This window comes from Centroberyx gerrardi, chromosome 20, assembly GCF_048128805.1.
Source record: "Centroberyx gerrardi isolate f3 chromosome 20, fCenGer3.hap1.cur.20231027, whole genome shotgun sequence".
NCBI lineage: Eukaryota > Metazoa > Chordata > Actinopteri > Beryciformes > Berycidae > Centroberyx > Centroberyx gerrardi.
The window spans coordinates 3340085-3356155 of record NC_136016.1 but is presented as its reverse complement, the minus strand read 5'-3'; the positions used below and the strand labels follow the sequence as shown (position 1 = coordinate 3356155).

The 16071-nt window shown below is 43.5% G+C and overlaps 1 protein-coding gene across 2 annotated transcripts in view; it reads left to right on the top strand.

Moving 5' to 3' along the window:
* The window catches only part of rbfox3a (RNA binding fox-1 homolog 3a), a 64771-nt gene extending 49029 nt beyond the window's left edge, over positions 1 to 15742 (top strand). For both annotated transcript variants that reach the window (XM_078290624.1, XM_071924679.2), the window contains exons 7-11: positions 5617 to 5749; positions 7777 to 7816; positions 8292 to 8356; positions 12476 to 12554; positions 15698 to 15742. In XM_078290624.1, the coding sequence (XP_078146750.1) occupies positions 5617 to 5749; positions 7777 to 7816; positions 8292 to 8356; positions 12476 to 12554; positions 15698 to 15742 (362 nt within the window). The remainder of the gene's footprint in view (positions 1 to 5616; positions 5750 to 7776; positions 7817 to 8291; positions 8357 to 12475; positions 12555 to 15697) is intronic.
* Positions 15743 to 16071: the final 329 nt, after the last annotated feature.

The following is a 16071-nucleotide window of genomic DNA, read 5'->3' as shown; positions in this document are numbered from 1 at the left end:
GTGCGTGCGCATGTGTGCGTCCTGAGCGGAGCAGATCTGAGTTAGTGTATGCAGGGAGCTTGGCAGCGTTGCTCACCAGAACACAACAAATAAGATTAAAATGCAAAATGCAGGCGGGGAAGTAACAAGGCGAGCGGCTCGGGCCTTTTAAACATATGCTGGGAAATTTGCAAGTTGGAAGGGCGACATTAGATCGACTCCGGGCTCCGTCACATTGGCGCGCCGTCATTGGTCCGAGGCCGGCGGGGGTCGCCATCAGCTGTTGACCCCGCCTTTTATAACTGAATCAATCGGTGGGTGTTTAAAAAGCAAGCGGCCATTTGTCATGGCGGAGAGTCATGGAGTGTGACTGCGTGCTGGGAGGACGCAAATTTGCATCCATTATAAGTGCATGCGGCTGTTACATGATGCGCATACGTGTGGATTAACTGTGTGTACGTGAAATTAAATGTAGTGAGGATTAAGGTTCGACTGATATGGGGTTTTGAAGGCCAATACTTAAACTGCCAATGGTGCTGATATTTTGCGTCTGATATTCAATATCTTTAACAATTTTCATGCCAAAAAAAATCCAAGTACTCAGTGTTTCCCCCAGAATTGTGTTCTTGTCAGGGTGGAAAAGCCTCTGCAACAGCATTTAGACCATCATGGGACACTAACACTCTCCACTGAATCCCATTGTAATAACAATAATAAAACATTCCTGCATAGTTGTGTGGAATCTGATCAAAATGTCTCATTAGAATCAATTCAGGTTCCCATAGACCCATAGACAACCAGTGGAGTGTTTATCAATTCTACAATAAATATCTAATCAGTCAAACTGCATCATATCTATCATATCAGAGTTGGAAGACACCAATATCCGATTTTGATTAAAAGGCCATGGATGCTGGTGCGGCAGATTCTGAATGCGCTATTTTAAGTTTCAATTATTCCGTTTAAAAAAACGAATTTCTTAAAATGGCATGGCTTTATCCAGTGTGCGTCATATTTTCCAAATACAACAGACAGGGCATTTGAAGTCAGAGTGTGATCTTATGAAAAAACTATTCCTGTAAAACGCATTTCGCAATTGCCTTTAATTTTGCTGTCCTCATCTAAAGGCAGGGCTGCGTTTTAAACGGGCTCAGCATCCATTACTGAAATGTTTGAGCTTTTATTGCAGCTCGTTCTGCCATTCTCGTCGATGTCATCATTGTCAGACTTTACTGTATATCAGCTCGCTGGAAAAATGAACGTAATCTGGTCTAATGTCTCGCAGCCCCGGTCTAAATGGAGCTTCAGTAATGTAGCATGTAGCTTTTTCGGGTTTTCAGAGGATGGATTTAAAGCGCAATTAGGCAGAAGCCCCGTGATTAAACCCCTAGTGTTCTGTCACTGTCCCAAAATTGAGGAAACGCTGTCCATTATACACACTGAGGCCTCACACACACACACACAGCCTATTGTACAAAGAGGATTACATATGACTCAATCATACATATTCCAATCACTTTACAAAATAACACCATCTTATAACCGTACGTTTGTTTTTACCATGCATGACCCCGGCCAACCTCAGCACCCATTCCCATCCACCCGAGCCCGCCTGCGTTACCTGATAAAGTGTGCGTATGTGTGTGTGTGTGTGTGTGTGTGTGTGTGGGTGAGGCCTCATAGCGCATTATAGGTGCTTGCTTATGCATATGTGTACCCGCGGATGTTGTTGTTTGTTTTATGGGCCTGCTGGCTGTCAGGCAGAGCCCCTGCTATGATTCATGGGTTATTACAGCACCGCTGTAGCATGCACAGCCCCATAGCTCATCATCAGATTGCATTCATATACGTCACACCGCCACCGACATGCGTACGCACACGCATCATGCATACATCCGCATGCACACACACTCAAAAGCTACGCGGCAGAGATGCTCACACGTACGCATCCACACACACACACAGACACAAACAGGAGTGAATATATGGATGTCTGATATAGCGGGAGAGAGGGAAGGAGGGGGGGGCGACTTGGGGGAAATTGATCTTTTGCCCAGAATATATCACCAATGGACTGTGCGCTGGCTGCCTGGCATATTAATGCTGTTGTTTGACTAGTTAGAGCAGGGAGAGGCTGGAATAGCAGAGGATAGGGGCTCTCCATCACCCCGGGAGAGAGAGGCAGATGGATGGAGGGAGGGAGGGAAGAGAGAGAGATGGAGAGAGAGAGAGATTACAGTGACCGTAGGTGCAGTCATCCATAAGCGTGGCCTCCTGGAGGTCTTTAAGGTGCTTGGTTAAGTGATAAGTTTGGGCTTTAACAGGATTCCCAATAAAGCGTCAGTCTGTATTGGCTTGATGGTTGACTTCACAGGCCCTCTGCAGGTCATACAACGCAAGCTTAAAGGTCCCATATTGTATTAATTAAAATTGTCCCTAATTTATATACATATATGATCAATGATGTTTTATGAAGACATTGTTAAATTTGATTTTGTTCGAGTGGTTAAAGTTTCAAAAATCCATCCTTTTTTCAGATTAACTCCAGTGAACGCATCACAAGTAGACTTTGTCCTGATTGGCTCCCTCATTAAAGAATTACTGAAAACCGTCCAATCAGGCCAGTTTGCAGCATTTGAGCATTTGAAACAGAAACTTAATAAGCCTAGTCCAACCTGAGAATCTAAGACCAGTCTAAGGCTTAGAAAACTAGCTTCATGCAACTGGCTCCTGGTCCAACATCATGAGGACTTTGTCTTAACATTCATTCAGTTTAACTAATTCAGTTCAACTTTTAAACTACGTTTATTTGAAGAACATCAATCTTATCCTGTGCCATAGTAATTTAAAAAAAAAAAAAGAAAAATATGGGACCTTTGCATGTCTTTTTGCAACTCAACTGTACATTTTATTTACCACAAGCTATATTTTTGACAGGACGACTTCCCCCTGGCTCTAAAGAACTAAGCTGAGTTGAGCTCATCTGGGCCTGGCCTAACCGTCCCATTTCACCAGAGATTGCACTGATTTGTATGCAGGGCTTTGTGGGTAATTACAGCTTGGCCCCGTGTGCGTGAAGGCCGAGCCACTCTGTCGGCGTGTGTGTGTGTGTGTGTGTGCGTGTGCGTGTGCGTGTGCACGTGCGGTTATGATGTGGCCCTGTGTGTGTGAAGGCCACGCTCCCACGCTGATTGAAGGTTAAAGAGGGACCTTCGGCTTGGCAAACGGGCGGACACCGGATCACCAGCCGGTCCTAGCTCCCCTTCGGCACACCATGCCACCCCTTGCCTCGAAGGGTGACCCTAGTGTGTGTGTATGTGTGTGAGTGATGAAGGATGGCCATAGGCTGAATCTGCCGTTCCAAACAATACAGGCCATCTGCTCCCTGTCCCTACTGCCAAACACTAAACCTAACCTCCATCCAGGCATCTCTCTCTCTCTCTCCCTCTCTCTCTCTCTTTCACTGCCAAGCCTGCTCCCTCTCTCACTGCGTTTTATCTCAGTACATCTCCTCTTGTTCTCTCAGCCCTTTCTATCTATCCCTCTATCCTTCTTACGGTTAGCGACAGCCAACTGTAACCCTTCTCTCTCTATCCCTTTCTCTCTCTCTTCCCATCATTTCTTTCTGTCCCTCTTTTTCTGTTTGTCTGCGCTGGCCTATTGCATCTCACCTATATCCCTTTTCAACTTCCTACACTCACATATCCAAGCATATCCAAGAACACTGGGCGAACACTGGAGGGAAACAGTAGTGTTGCACGCTAATGCTAATGCTAATGCTAATGCTAATTATCACGGCTGCATTAGCATTGTAGCTATATATTAGCCCGTTAGCTTGTGTGAGTAGTATTCTACAGCAGGAAACACAGCATTTTATCCCAAGCATTTTACAGTATTGTGAGAGTTTATGTGTACAAACAGTTTTATCCCAAGCGGCCTACAGTGTCATGAGTGTTTACGTGATCAATAAGCACACGCTAGCTTGTTGTCTGATGTCATTAAAAGTACGACGGCAGTAAAATCGACAGTGCAGTTGCGAATTCTGACCAGAGCAGCTGCTGACGTGCCAAGTTATCACATTTAGCTGTAACAACAAATCGTAAACGCAATGCATCTTCAATACAAATATTCTGACAAAGCTACGATTACAGAAAAGCCTCCACAGGCGTTGAAGAAGCAGAAGGACAAATGCAGCAAATCTGCAAAAAAAAAAAAAAAACGCTGACCGTGTTTTTGAACATTTCGCTGCACTGTTCTTTTTTTTCTTACTGCTTTCCTCCATTGTTATGACTTCTCTGCTCTGTGGCTGCTAGCCTCACCTTGATAGCCACAACCAGCTCACCACTGGCCACGCCCACAGCAAATGAATTAAGCCCCAAAACATCCCCAACATCGCTGAAAAGACCATTACATGCAAACAGGGGGATTTAGGCATGAACACACAAGGTCATAGACAGACACTGACTGATAATGTAGAATATATCCTGTTTATTATTTTAATGTGAAAAATGTTGCATATTGCAACTTTAAAGTCATAATCTGAGACATTTTCAAATAAATGTGAGTTTTGCTACTCTCTATCACAAACCAAAAGTTCATCAACAGAAAATGGAAAAAGGAAAAAGACGTCACAATACTGGACATACTGGAAAAACAGCACAGTAATGACCACTTATTATCAAAGATGGAGACAAGATTAAAAAAAACACAGATCTCGAGGATTACCACATTAAAAACGAATGAGAAGCAGGGAAAATACTATCAATATGTATAGTCAGGATACTCATGACAAGCGAGGCCAGATGTCTGCCGTCGATTTGATCTGATGAATCTGTTAATAGTAATGACAACAGTTCCTGAACGCTAACCATATTTCTATGAGATGTAAATATTAGCAAGGTATGTGACGTGTGCGTTTCGCCAGGGAAAAAGAAATCCAATTTCATTGTGAGTGTAATCCAGATAGATCATGTCTAGTCACAGTTCAGTGGGAGACGCATGTTAATGCCGGGTGGAAATGGGGTTACGGTCTCAAATAGGTTAGACTGTTAGACCAATATATCAGTCTGCTGATATATTAATTATTGATATTAATTGGTCTTGTTTTAAAAAACGGATATAAGCCAGTCAGTGTCGTCTATCTCTGATGTGATGGAGGTTCCTCCCTATCCACAGCTAGTCAATATGTTTTTATTATTATTTTTATATCAGATGTCTGACCAGAGAAATCATTCCAGTGTGGTGTGGGAGGATTTTACTCAACAGTCAAAATCTGGTTTTCAGTGGAGAGTTTTAGTGTCCCATGATGGTCTAAATGCTCTTTCAGAGGCTTTTCCACACATTTCTGGGGAAATTTTTGGCATGAAAATGATCAAATTTGAAGATAGTGAATATCAGCGCAATGTATCGGCTATAGCTTCAATCCGAAATTTTCGGTATCAGGCTTCAAAAGCCCATATCAGTAGAACCCTAATCTCACATATTCTTTACTAAGCTTTCTTTCTCCTGTGTGAGTTCATAACAGAGAGAGTGTTTTTATGAGATGAAAAGTATCGAATTTAGCCTTGTAACATATTGTGCTTCCTCTCCAACTCTCTCTCTCTCTCTCTCTCTCTCTCTCCCTCTCTTTCTCTCCAGTGACAGGGTTTCCTTACCCCAGTACAGGAGCAGCAGTGGCCTATAGGGGAGCCCATTTGAGAGGGAGGGGTCGCGCCGTCTACAACACGTTCCGCGCCGCACCCCCTCCCCCACCCATCCCCGCCTATGGAGCGTGAGTGCGCGCACACACACACACACACACACACACACACACACACACACACACACCACACATCCCACTGAGACAAACACACATAATCAAATAAACACCGTATGACAGCTCTCCGAGACTGAAAACACGCTACTGCACAAATCTAATTCACGGCGTGACTCACACAGTGAACCTAACGCACACACACATATAGTATATACATACACACGCACACATACACACACAGCAACAGAAGAATGGCGAGTGGAAAACAAAAAGGCCGCCTTCTAATAGAGCGGAAAATTGCTCTTTGATTCCAGAATGGCCAAATTTGTCTCTCTTTTTTCTAATGTGTCATTCTTTATTCGTCTGTGAATGGACTGCTGTGACCTGCCCTGCACACTCCAACGGGCCCGCTTCAGACAGAGAGAGAGACCTAGAGAAAGAGAGGGGGGGGAGAGAGAGAGAGAGAGAGAGAGAGAGAGAGAGAGAGAGAGAGAGAGAGAATGAAAGCCCGAGAGAGCGTCTTAGGGTTGAAAGAAATAAAGAAAGAAAGAAAGAAAGATATAAACACACTACAGATGGGGAAAGAGAGCATAAGCAGGAGATTGCAAGGAGAGAAATGGATGTATAGTGTTGGGGAGTAGATTGACCACATGGAATTAAACTAGTAACTTATGATGGGAGTTCAACTAAATTTAATTTTGGATAGTGTGTTAGCAGTTTATAGCTTTTTTTCTCATTGTGGGCCATAGTTAACTATTGCAAAGACTAAATCCTTCCACTTTTTCTGTGAAGAAGCCAAATTGTACCATTTGGTTTGGGTTTAGGTCCAGACTGAGTGAAAATGTAAGAGTGATGGACATTACATGCAACAGAAGGTTACCCTGAAGTCAAAACCAACATATGTGCAAAAAGCACATGTGCTTTTACTTCATGTGTATTTTCCCGAGTTAGTTTTGTAATGACTATTAAACATAACCAGTTATGGTAAAGAGGTAATTAATTAAGCGAATGAATGCATTAATTAGCAATTATTCCTATGTCAACATACTTGGCTTCACATAACACATGGGCGGTATTAATATGAACGCCATCTTTAAGCATTAAGGAGTTAGTATAGAAGTAGATAGTAAAGAAAATTTGTTGTTCACATGTCACATGTTGGTTTTCATTTGAATCAGGACATTTCATATGTGACTTTTTTGCAAGGGAAAGAAAGTTGCTTACATGAATCCAAATAGGGTTATATTTGGTTTGTATTACATGCAATCTCTAGTTTCTGGTGGACTATTAGAAACACAATCAACATTCCTTGTACTTTATTTCAAACAAAATACATTTTTTGTTAACCTGTTATTATCACTTTTCATTTCATTCTTCCTTTATGCAGATTGGAGTTTTAGTTCTACAAACTTTTCTCTGTTCTGGAGGCAGAAATAATCTCACTGGTTGAGTTAAACCTCAATTGGCGGAGCCAAAGAACCACAGTTTTTCTGGCTACGTAACATTAGACTGAAGCCCAGTGAAAAAGACAAGAGGTAAGAGAGGAGGAAGCTAATATTATGAAGCCTGGCACTCTGCTACTAACTGAAAGAATGCAATCTAGCCATACTAGCTTATCTAGGTTAGCGAGTTATCTTAGCTGACATTCCAAGTTCAAAGCCATACTAGCCTATAGCTATCTAGTCAGCTTGTTAGCTAGCTGCTGACCTTCCAAGATCATGAATGCCATGTTCATGAATGAATGAAAACAAGAAGTTATTGCCATTTATATTTTTATTTTTATTTTGACCAGAGCTCCTTATTTGCCTTTCAAGTTTACCAGTTAGCTAACTTCCAATCTGAAAAAATGTGGTTCTTTGGCTCCACAATGAGATTATTTTTGCCTCCAGAGCAGTTCTGCCTCCAAGAAATGTTTTAACTAAAACTCCAATCTTTATTGTACCACTTTTTTTTTTTTTTTCATTTCATTTCATTGCCAACAGTGATGAAAAGAAAAACTGAAAAAAAAACCTTGGCTAATGCTGACTGTTCTATGCCAACAGTGTGGTCTACCAGGACGGCTTCTATGGGGCAGAAATATATGTAAGTCACTGTTTCTTTCAACGTCTTTTTATTTACCCCTCAACAAGTCGTATTCACTATTTTCCCAATCAAGAAAATAATGTGGTGTTTAAGGACGCAAGTAGTGCAAAGTGTTTTGAGGAATCTGCCACAACCGAAGCATAAACTAGAGTGTACATAACTAACAGCAGTTATGTACATAAATTCACACACAGACACACACACACACACCATTAAGTCACTATCAGAGCTGCCAGATATTGAGTACAGCGTCTGCTTGGCATAGGACAAAGTAGTCAGTTGGATGAAGAATGATATCAATACACTCATGCTGGACACACACACACACACACCTTGTCCCATCTCCATTGTTAAATGACCTCTACGTGTCCTGACCCTTCCCTCTAGCTTCTTCACAGTCAGTGGTGTGTAAGTTGGAGACAACCTTGTGTTTTTCTTATTTGAGATGATACTGAAGTCCTCCTCCTCTCTTCAGGGAGGGTACGCAGCTTACAGATATGCCCAGCCAGCCGCCACCGCTGCAGCCGCATACAGTGACAGGTATGTTGGCGTCCTTGTGACTTTGATACAAGCCCATCAAGTAGTACACTGCCTTTGCTCCCACTAATAGTACTATCCAGTGATGTCGTTTTAACTAAAAGGTGGGTAAACTATGACCCCCGGCTGCTAATCATCATAAGCCAAACAACCACCAATATAAGCAGCTGGACCGCGAATGTAGCCCATGGGATACATTGTCTGTCAGGAACTGAAACATTCTTTCTGTCCATAAATGGTACTGGACCCTCTTTTCATCTAGGTTCCAGAAGATAGTTCCCCCCTACTGAAAGTCAATGAGATGTAGGGCAACATTTTCAGGCTCTTGGGCAATGTCCTGTGCCCCAAAACAGCTGCTGTGGCAGAAAATGTGGCATGGAAAATGGATCGGAGTGCTCTGAGTCTACACATATAGAATAGACTCAGTGCAATTAATTTCAATAGGATTAATCACTTGTCCTTACCTACAGTGATAGCAGTGTTTCCAGTGGAATCCAATAGTAAATAGGAGCAATATGCCAGTCTTTTTAACTCATGTTAACTCTCTGAGTGTTGAGCTGTTTTACACATCTCCGATTAAATTGTGGAATTTTAAGTTTCACTTCCATTTTCACACCGTGAGACTCCTGGATTGAGTAGCCAATGCTACTGGTCTGCTGGTCTGTGCATCATGATCACCAATTGACTGGGAACTCATCATTTCACCACTGATAAATCGATCTTTTTTTTTAGATAATGTCCACTTGTTATCTAGTAGAAGCTAGCGTTAGTAGCCAGTAGTCACATGTTAACATTAACATTAGTTGCTTTGCTAAATTAGCCTGCTGGATAGTTAGCTAGCTAACAAAGCCAAAAACCAACTGTTTGTTGAGGTTAACTACATTGTTTTGTTTTGTGATTGTTGATTAGTTAGATCTCGGTAGGCTTGTTCTCTGTAAAGTCCTTAGAGCTTAGTCCTTAGTCCTTAGCTTGTGATGAAGGGCTATGAATAAACTTGACTTGATTTGACTTGATTTTATTTGATTCTTAACTGGGCTGACTCTTCTCAAGCTACAACTCAGAGTGTTTTGGAGTAGAGACTAGAGCTAAAGACAAGACAGTTTACTGTGTCACAGTAACAAATCCACCTTATCACACTATTCACTTTTACTGAATGGATCTACAGCCACACCACAACAAGCTTTTTTCTCTCATTTTCTAGCCTGGTTGTCATATATTTAGACATTATTTTGCCACAACCAATTCTCCAATGGACCTCCAAGATGGCACCAAATGTGGTGACACAACTCCAAAGCCTCTATAGTCAGCTGTATAACAAACCATTAATGTGCTAAACTTGTCCCCTTTGTATATCTTGTATAATTTCTGTCTTTTTTGTTGTTTTATGTTTGTAATTGAAATCTGCTGGCTGGTCTACATACTTTAAAATCCAGTACACACATTGGTTGAAATTGAGCACGTTGTCACACAGCACATGGCTCTACAGTAACCAAAGGAGGCTCAGCTGAAGCGATGACCTGAACAGATGATGAACAGAACTGAAAACAATTTAACATCTCGCCCTGGGGCTTTGAAACACTGCACATACACAGAGAAAGAAAGAGAGAGTGAGAGGGAGGAGTAGAGGAGTTCTATCCACTCCATCCTCCCATTGTCATTCCCCTTAGAGCGCCACGTCATCCCCTCGCCCCTAATCCCTGAACCTTCAGGGTCTCGTACTGTAGTCTCCACGGCCCTGTCCCGGGCCTCTGGCCCCCTCTGTACCCAGGATCGCTGCTCTCCTCCCTGGGCAGCTGTCCTCAGCCTCTGGGGGGGCCTGGAAGCCTGCTAGTGATTCCTCCAGATCAAAGGTGATGTGTGTTTCTAGCAAAAATGTGCGTGTGCGGGTGTGCGCGCACGCTATTACCGGTGTCTAGGTGTGTGTGTGTGTGTGTGTGTGTGTGTGTGACGGTGCTTGGGGAGCTAATCTTAGGGAGATTGAGCATGTCAGGCCCGATAAGAAACGGCCGCAGCAGGGGCCTGTAGGCCTCCGATAATGTAAGATTTATCAGAGGCGAGGAGCGCCACGCTAGGGGGAATTATGAACAGAGCAGAGGAGGAGAGAGGAGCAGGTGAGGGGGCTTGTCTCTTCACAAGACTTATTTCATTCCCTTTCTTTTTCTCCTCTCGCGCGTTCCCCTCTTTCCTCCTCCCCCTCGCCGCTATCCGTTCTCGTCCTCGTGGCATCGTGTGCAGTATATCCCTCTCTCTCTCTCTCTCTCTCTCTCTCTCTCTCTCTCTCTCTCTCTCTCTCTCTCTCTCTCTCCATTTCATCTTTTATACTGTGTCTCTCTCATTCTTTTTTTAAGCTCTCCTGATTTAAAGGGAAGCCCGGGCAGTGAGGTGGAGCTGGGAGGAGGTGGTGTGTGGGTGTGTGTGTGTGGGGCGGGGGGGGTGGGGGGGTTCAGTTTTATTTATTGTGGGATAAGAGAGGGCTTATAGAGAGTGGATGAGCCCGGGACTGACAGACTCTGCCTCTATTCTATCCCTCTAGGGTGCGCACACACACACACACACACACACACACTTTCTCTCAGTTGTGTAGACTACCACTGTCTAGACTCGAGACCAGGCGAGAGGAAGCAAAAATTTCAAAGCGTCCAGGACCTGACCCGTGAGACTCAACCTCATCCTCCCCTCCATCATCTCTCAACTAACACCCCCCCCCCTTCCCCTTTCCTTCCCCTTCCTCTTCTTCTTCACTACTCCTCTCCTCCATCACCACCTTCTTCTTGTCTTCTTCTTCTTCTGGTAGTCGAACCCCCTCGCGGTGAACCCCCTTATCTTTGCCCTCCAGACCTCCGCCGGCTTCCCTTTTACTTTTGGGAGGGAGGGAGGGGAGGGAGGGAATAAACAAACAAGGGAGGGAAGAAGGGGAATATAAATAAAGCGGTCTGGTGGCGGAGAAGGAGAAAGGAGGGATGGAGGGATGGATGGAAGAAAGGAGAGAGGGGACGGTGAAGGGAGAGGATTAGTTCCGAGCCAGTGCCGGTGAATAGACGGGGAATAAGCCTCGGGAGACAGACAGTGAGAGATACAGTAGGGGATGGAGATGGCAGCCAGGGGAAGCCAAGAGGAAAAGGAGGAGAAGAGCGAGGGAGGAAGAGAAGAAGTGGGCATGGGAGGGGGGCAGGGATGGGACACCATGGCAGATAAATACCAGCTTTCTTTCTTCTTCCCTCTTGTTCGGTGTCCTCCGTTTTAACCAGAATCCCCTTCTCTCACAAGTCATTTTTTCCCTCTTTCCTAACCTACATTTCCTTTCCCCCCCCCCATATGCATTCTCTCTCTTTTTTCCCAACCCCACAGCATCATTTTTTCTCATTTCACTCTTTGTTCATAATCGCACCCCTCTCTCCCTCTAGCCATCCTCTCCTCTTATCACTCGGGCTCGCTTCTCTTTTTCCCTATCTTTCCCTCTCTTTTTTCCCTGACGTTACTTTTATCGCGTCCCCCCCCCCCCCCCCTCGTCCAGAAGATAAAACACTCACCCCCTTTTTCTCATAAATTGGAACGGGTAAAACAAATCATTGCAATCACACACTCTCACCTTTACGACGTACATTTATAGGGAGACATCGATTGCATTTTCATCCCATAGGCCTGTCCTTAACGTGAGTGAGAGGGGGAAATGATTATAGATCTCTCCTCCAGACCCCAGTTAAAATCGACGACCCAATGCCTTATGTGTCTCATGCATACTCATTGTGGTCGCTTGACACTCCCTATCCGTTATCAAACCTATTCAATCAAAGCCGGCGTCCACGAGGTTTATGTCCGGGAGTCGGAGTTGGGGAAGGTGGGAAAACAATTAACAGTGTTTCCCAATTGATCGCATTGCCTGTTGATTTGTCCTGTTTTTTTCGCAGAGTCCGTATAGTTTTACGTTTGGGGAGTAAGTCAAAGTGTCAGTGGAAGTGGGAATCCGCTGCCTCGCAAATAGGCTTCTGGTCGTTTGCGGCGTCCATCCATTTGGTTTCAATCACGTTTGTCTTGGAAATATCTCGGGATAGGCTGTCTTTATGTTTTAGACCGCCCTATTTCATTGTAAGCGTTGTTTCTGCCTGTTTTTGTCCTCTATAGTTACGGCAGAGTCTATGCAACAGCAGACCCATATCACCACACGATTGGACCTGCAGCCACATACAGTGTGGGCACTATGGTAAGTCTGTTCTCTCATCCTTTGGTCAGCACTGTCCTCAGATAAGAGATTGTTTTGGCACAACCAGACCATTCATTGGTGATTTATGAAGAGGAGTTATTAGAGAGAGTTTAAACATTGTCCCAGACTGCAAGGTGTCATGATGAACTGAAGTTGCTGTCTTCCTGTTATCAATGTGCTTCCTCTTTGATAATGTGACCCAACACCATGAACTCATTTAACCTGTTTTACATTGGAAAAAGTCTGAACAATTTGCATTTAGTAACTAAAAATGTGAAAAACAGTTGACTCCTTACATGTAATACACCATTTTACAGCCCTGATTGCATAGGTCAATAAGAAAAAAATCCTACAAATGTGCCTGTTTTTCCATGTTGGGTCACATATTCAAGGGAGGCATAATCCATGTTTAATAAAGTTTAAATGATGTGAACACGTTACACTGAGTGGATAGTCGCTGTCAAGGTAGGTTTGTAAATGTTTGGACAGCATGGAGGCTGCTCTATCACTTGTTGTTCCTATGAATTGTGTGTTTCCCTCTGTGAGAGATCCGTTTTAATGTTTAATGTGAGTCTTTGCCACTTCAGTAAATGAAAAAGGGACGCTGCCTTATTCTCAAACTCCCCATTCAATTTCATTGGCCTGAAGCTACTTGCTTGAAATCCAACCGAGACCGTGGATTTCTCCCCACACGGAGGAAACCGTCTCTGCAAATTTTGCAAGGGGAGATAGTCGAATGGTTAATGTTTGTTTTTAGCTAGCTTTGCAGCTAACATCAAAGATGAAAAAAAAAAAAAAAAAAAACCTTCCAAAAGAAAAGAAACAGAGCACCCCCATAAGATGAGGTGGGGGAAAAAAAGAGAAAGTACAATTTGTTTTCTTTCACGGGTGTGGGTAGGGACTTCTTCCAAAGATTAACGACCATCTAGTACGTGCCTCGACGTGCCATGGGAGATTAAAGTAACAGAGAGAGAGAGAGAAAGAGAGAGAGAGAGAGATAGACCCAAAAAAAATAAAAAGAAGAAGGAAAAAGAGAAAGAAAGAAAGAGACAGAAAAATGAATTTGTGGTACCAAGCCGACTGCTTGCCGAAGATGCTGATTGGCGCAGAAGCTTGGACTGCAGACAGATGAGGGTTGATGCCGAGCGCCTACATGCCTGTGGTGGCGGAAATCGTATCCCCCCCCCCCACTCCTCCTCCCCATACACCCCACCAAACACCCCCCCCCCCCCCCCCCCGGCCCCTCCTCGTGCAGCTGCTAGCTAAAAGCCTTCATTAATTACGACCATTTTTTTCCTCTTCATTTACTTAATTAAAACAGTGGCCTGTGTTTTCCTCCTTATTACACTACTCTTTCTTCTCTTTTTTCTTCAAAATTGTCCTCCCTTTTTCCACCCCTCCTCCTCCTCCCAGATGTAATCCACACCCTACACTGCAGATCTTTTTATGCTCCACTTCTCAGAAAACACAAAACACTCCAACAAAACTTCTCTCAAACTCCAACCACGCCTTACACACTGAACTGTAGTTCCATTAGAATGTTCTAAGACCCATCTTTGTCAGATCTAGTTCATAATGATGGGGCAGGATGATGGGTTGGAGAAGTGAGTTTCTGAACCTACAACTTCTCCTGGCCGAGCTGAAAGTTGAACATCCTAATGAATTCAACTCGCCGTGCCTTGTGCGGTCTCCTCCCCAAGTTCCATCGCCTTCCATTTCGGCGCTAGGAGAAATGATGGAATCGGTTTTGATTAGCGCTTCCACAGTTAAAAGCCTTTTGCTAATTAGGTCCTGTGAGGTTAGGGCTAACTCCTTTATGCCGAGCTCTGGTGTGTGGAGAGGATAATGCATGCTGGGCTAGGTTGGCTTTCTCTTCCGCTCTAGGAGAGGATGGTCGGATATTTCAGGATGTAGGGCTTTGATGGCCGGGCCGGGTTAGTGCCTGGAGATCGTCCGGAGAGTGATATAGATCCGGCATTACCTCAGTCCATTCATTCGGCCAGGCGGGAGGCAAAGAGAGTATGTGTTCATCAGAAGATCAAAAGAATATTACATAAGCTGCTATAGTGTATTTGATTGACCTATATAAAGGGGACACCCTGATGGTCGCAAATGTTTTAGTGATACCGCAATTAACTAAGAAATTTGTCTTGTTATTAACATTTTGGTGTGTGTTAGGAAGATTAATTAATAATGCCAACTAGCAGTTTTTGGTTAGTTGAAGTGTCGCCTTGCCATCTAGCACATTAAAGAGTAACTAAACCCCACTCAAATCTGTGGTGAAACCTGACACCTAATGGTGAAAAGTAGGGTACTGAACTGGCCATCTGCTATTGGCTGGTCTTTGTGCCAGGTGATGTCAACACCTGTTGTACTCTATGGAGGTGACATCACCCTACTTTTCACCATTAGATGTCAGGTTTCACCACATATTTGGGTTTGGGGTTTACTTACTCTTTAATAATAATAGGTGTTTATTGCTTCCAGTAGGGAAACTGTAATGATTTATTTTCCGGGTCCGCAATTTCCTAATAATTTCCTAGAAAGAAACTGTTAATTTCTTAGGACGTTTCCTGGAAAGAACCATGAAATTATGTACTAATTCTAGGGAAAATAGAGAAAGAGTTCAGTGGTAGTTGGTAAGTTCCTCCAGTTTCTTCTGTCGTTTCCAAAACAGAACCGTGAAATTATGTAGTAGTTATATAGAAAATTAGAAATCATTGACCTCTGCCTATTACTTTTCCAATAAATAGTTTATAGTTTTCATGGTTCTTTCCAGGAAACTTCCTCAGAAATACACAGTTCCTTTCTATGAAATTATGAGGAAATTGCGGACCCGGAACGTAAAGCGTTACCGAAACTCTTAGGTCCCTCTTATAACCCTTAGGTCATCCAGTGGAAGGATGGTCTCTTTAACCTCTAGTCTTTCATTCCTCCACACCATGCTCACATACACACAGCACAGCAATCACACAAACTTCCCAGTCCACAAAACCACTCTCAAAAAAAGAGAGAGAGACAACCGGAAAAAGGGAGGAATATTTATTTTGGGGGAAAGAGAGAAGTTGATCTAATATTAATCATATGAGCCAAGGTTCCTATATTGAATACTGATTGGCGCTTTTTCATCTTTGATGTTGCAGGCTAGCCTTTACAGAGGAGGGTGCAGTCGCTTCACTCCCTACTAGAAAAGAAGGAGGCATGCCCCCCCACCCCCCCACACCCCTTCCCCAGCAAAAACAGACAAACAAACAAAAAACAACAACAACAAAATCACTCACTAAACCTTCCTCTTCATGGAAAACTAAAACAAATCGCATCCAGGCAAACGTGACCCCGAAAGTCAAGACTCTCTCTCAAGTCGCTGTCCCATTTCAAACGAGTGTACGCATTGTCATCCATCCATGTACTGTACTTATTTTGGAGAGAAATATAATGCATTTTATGACTTATTGTGTGTTGACTTGGAATGTATTTTGAAATGTCTATACTGCTGGAACTGGGAAAAAAAGACCGG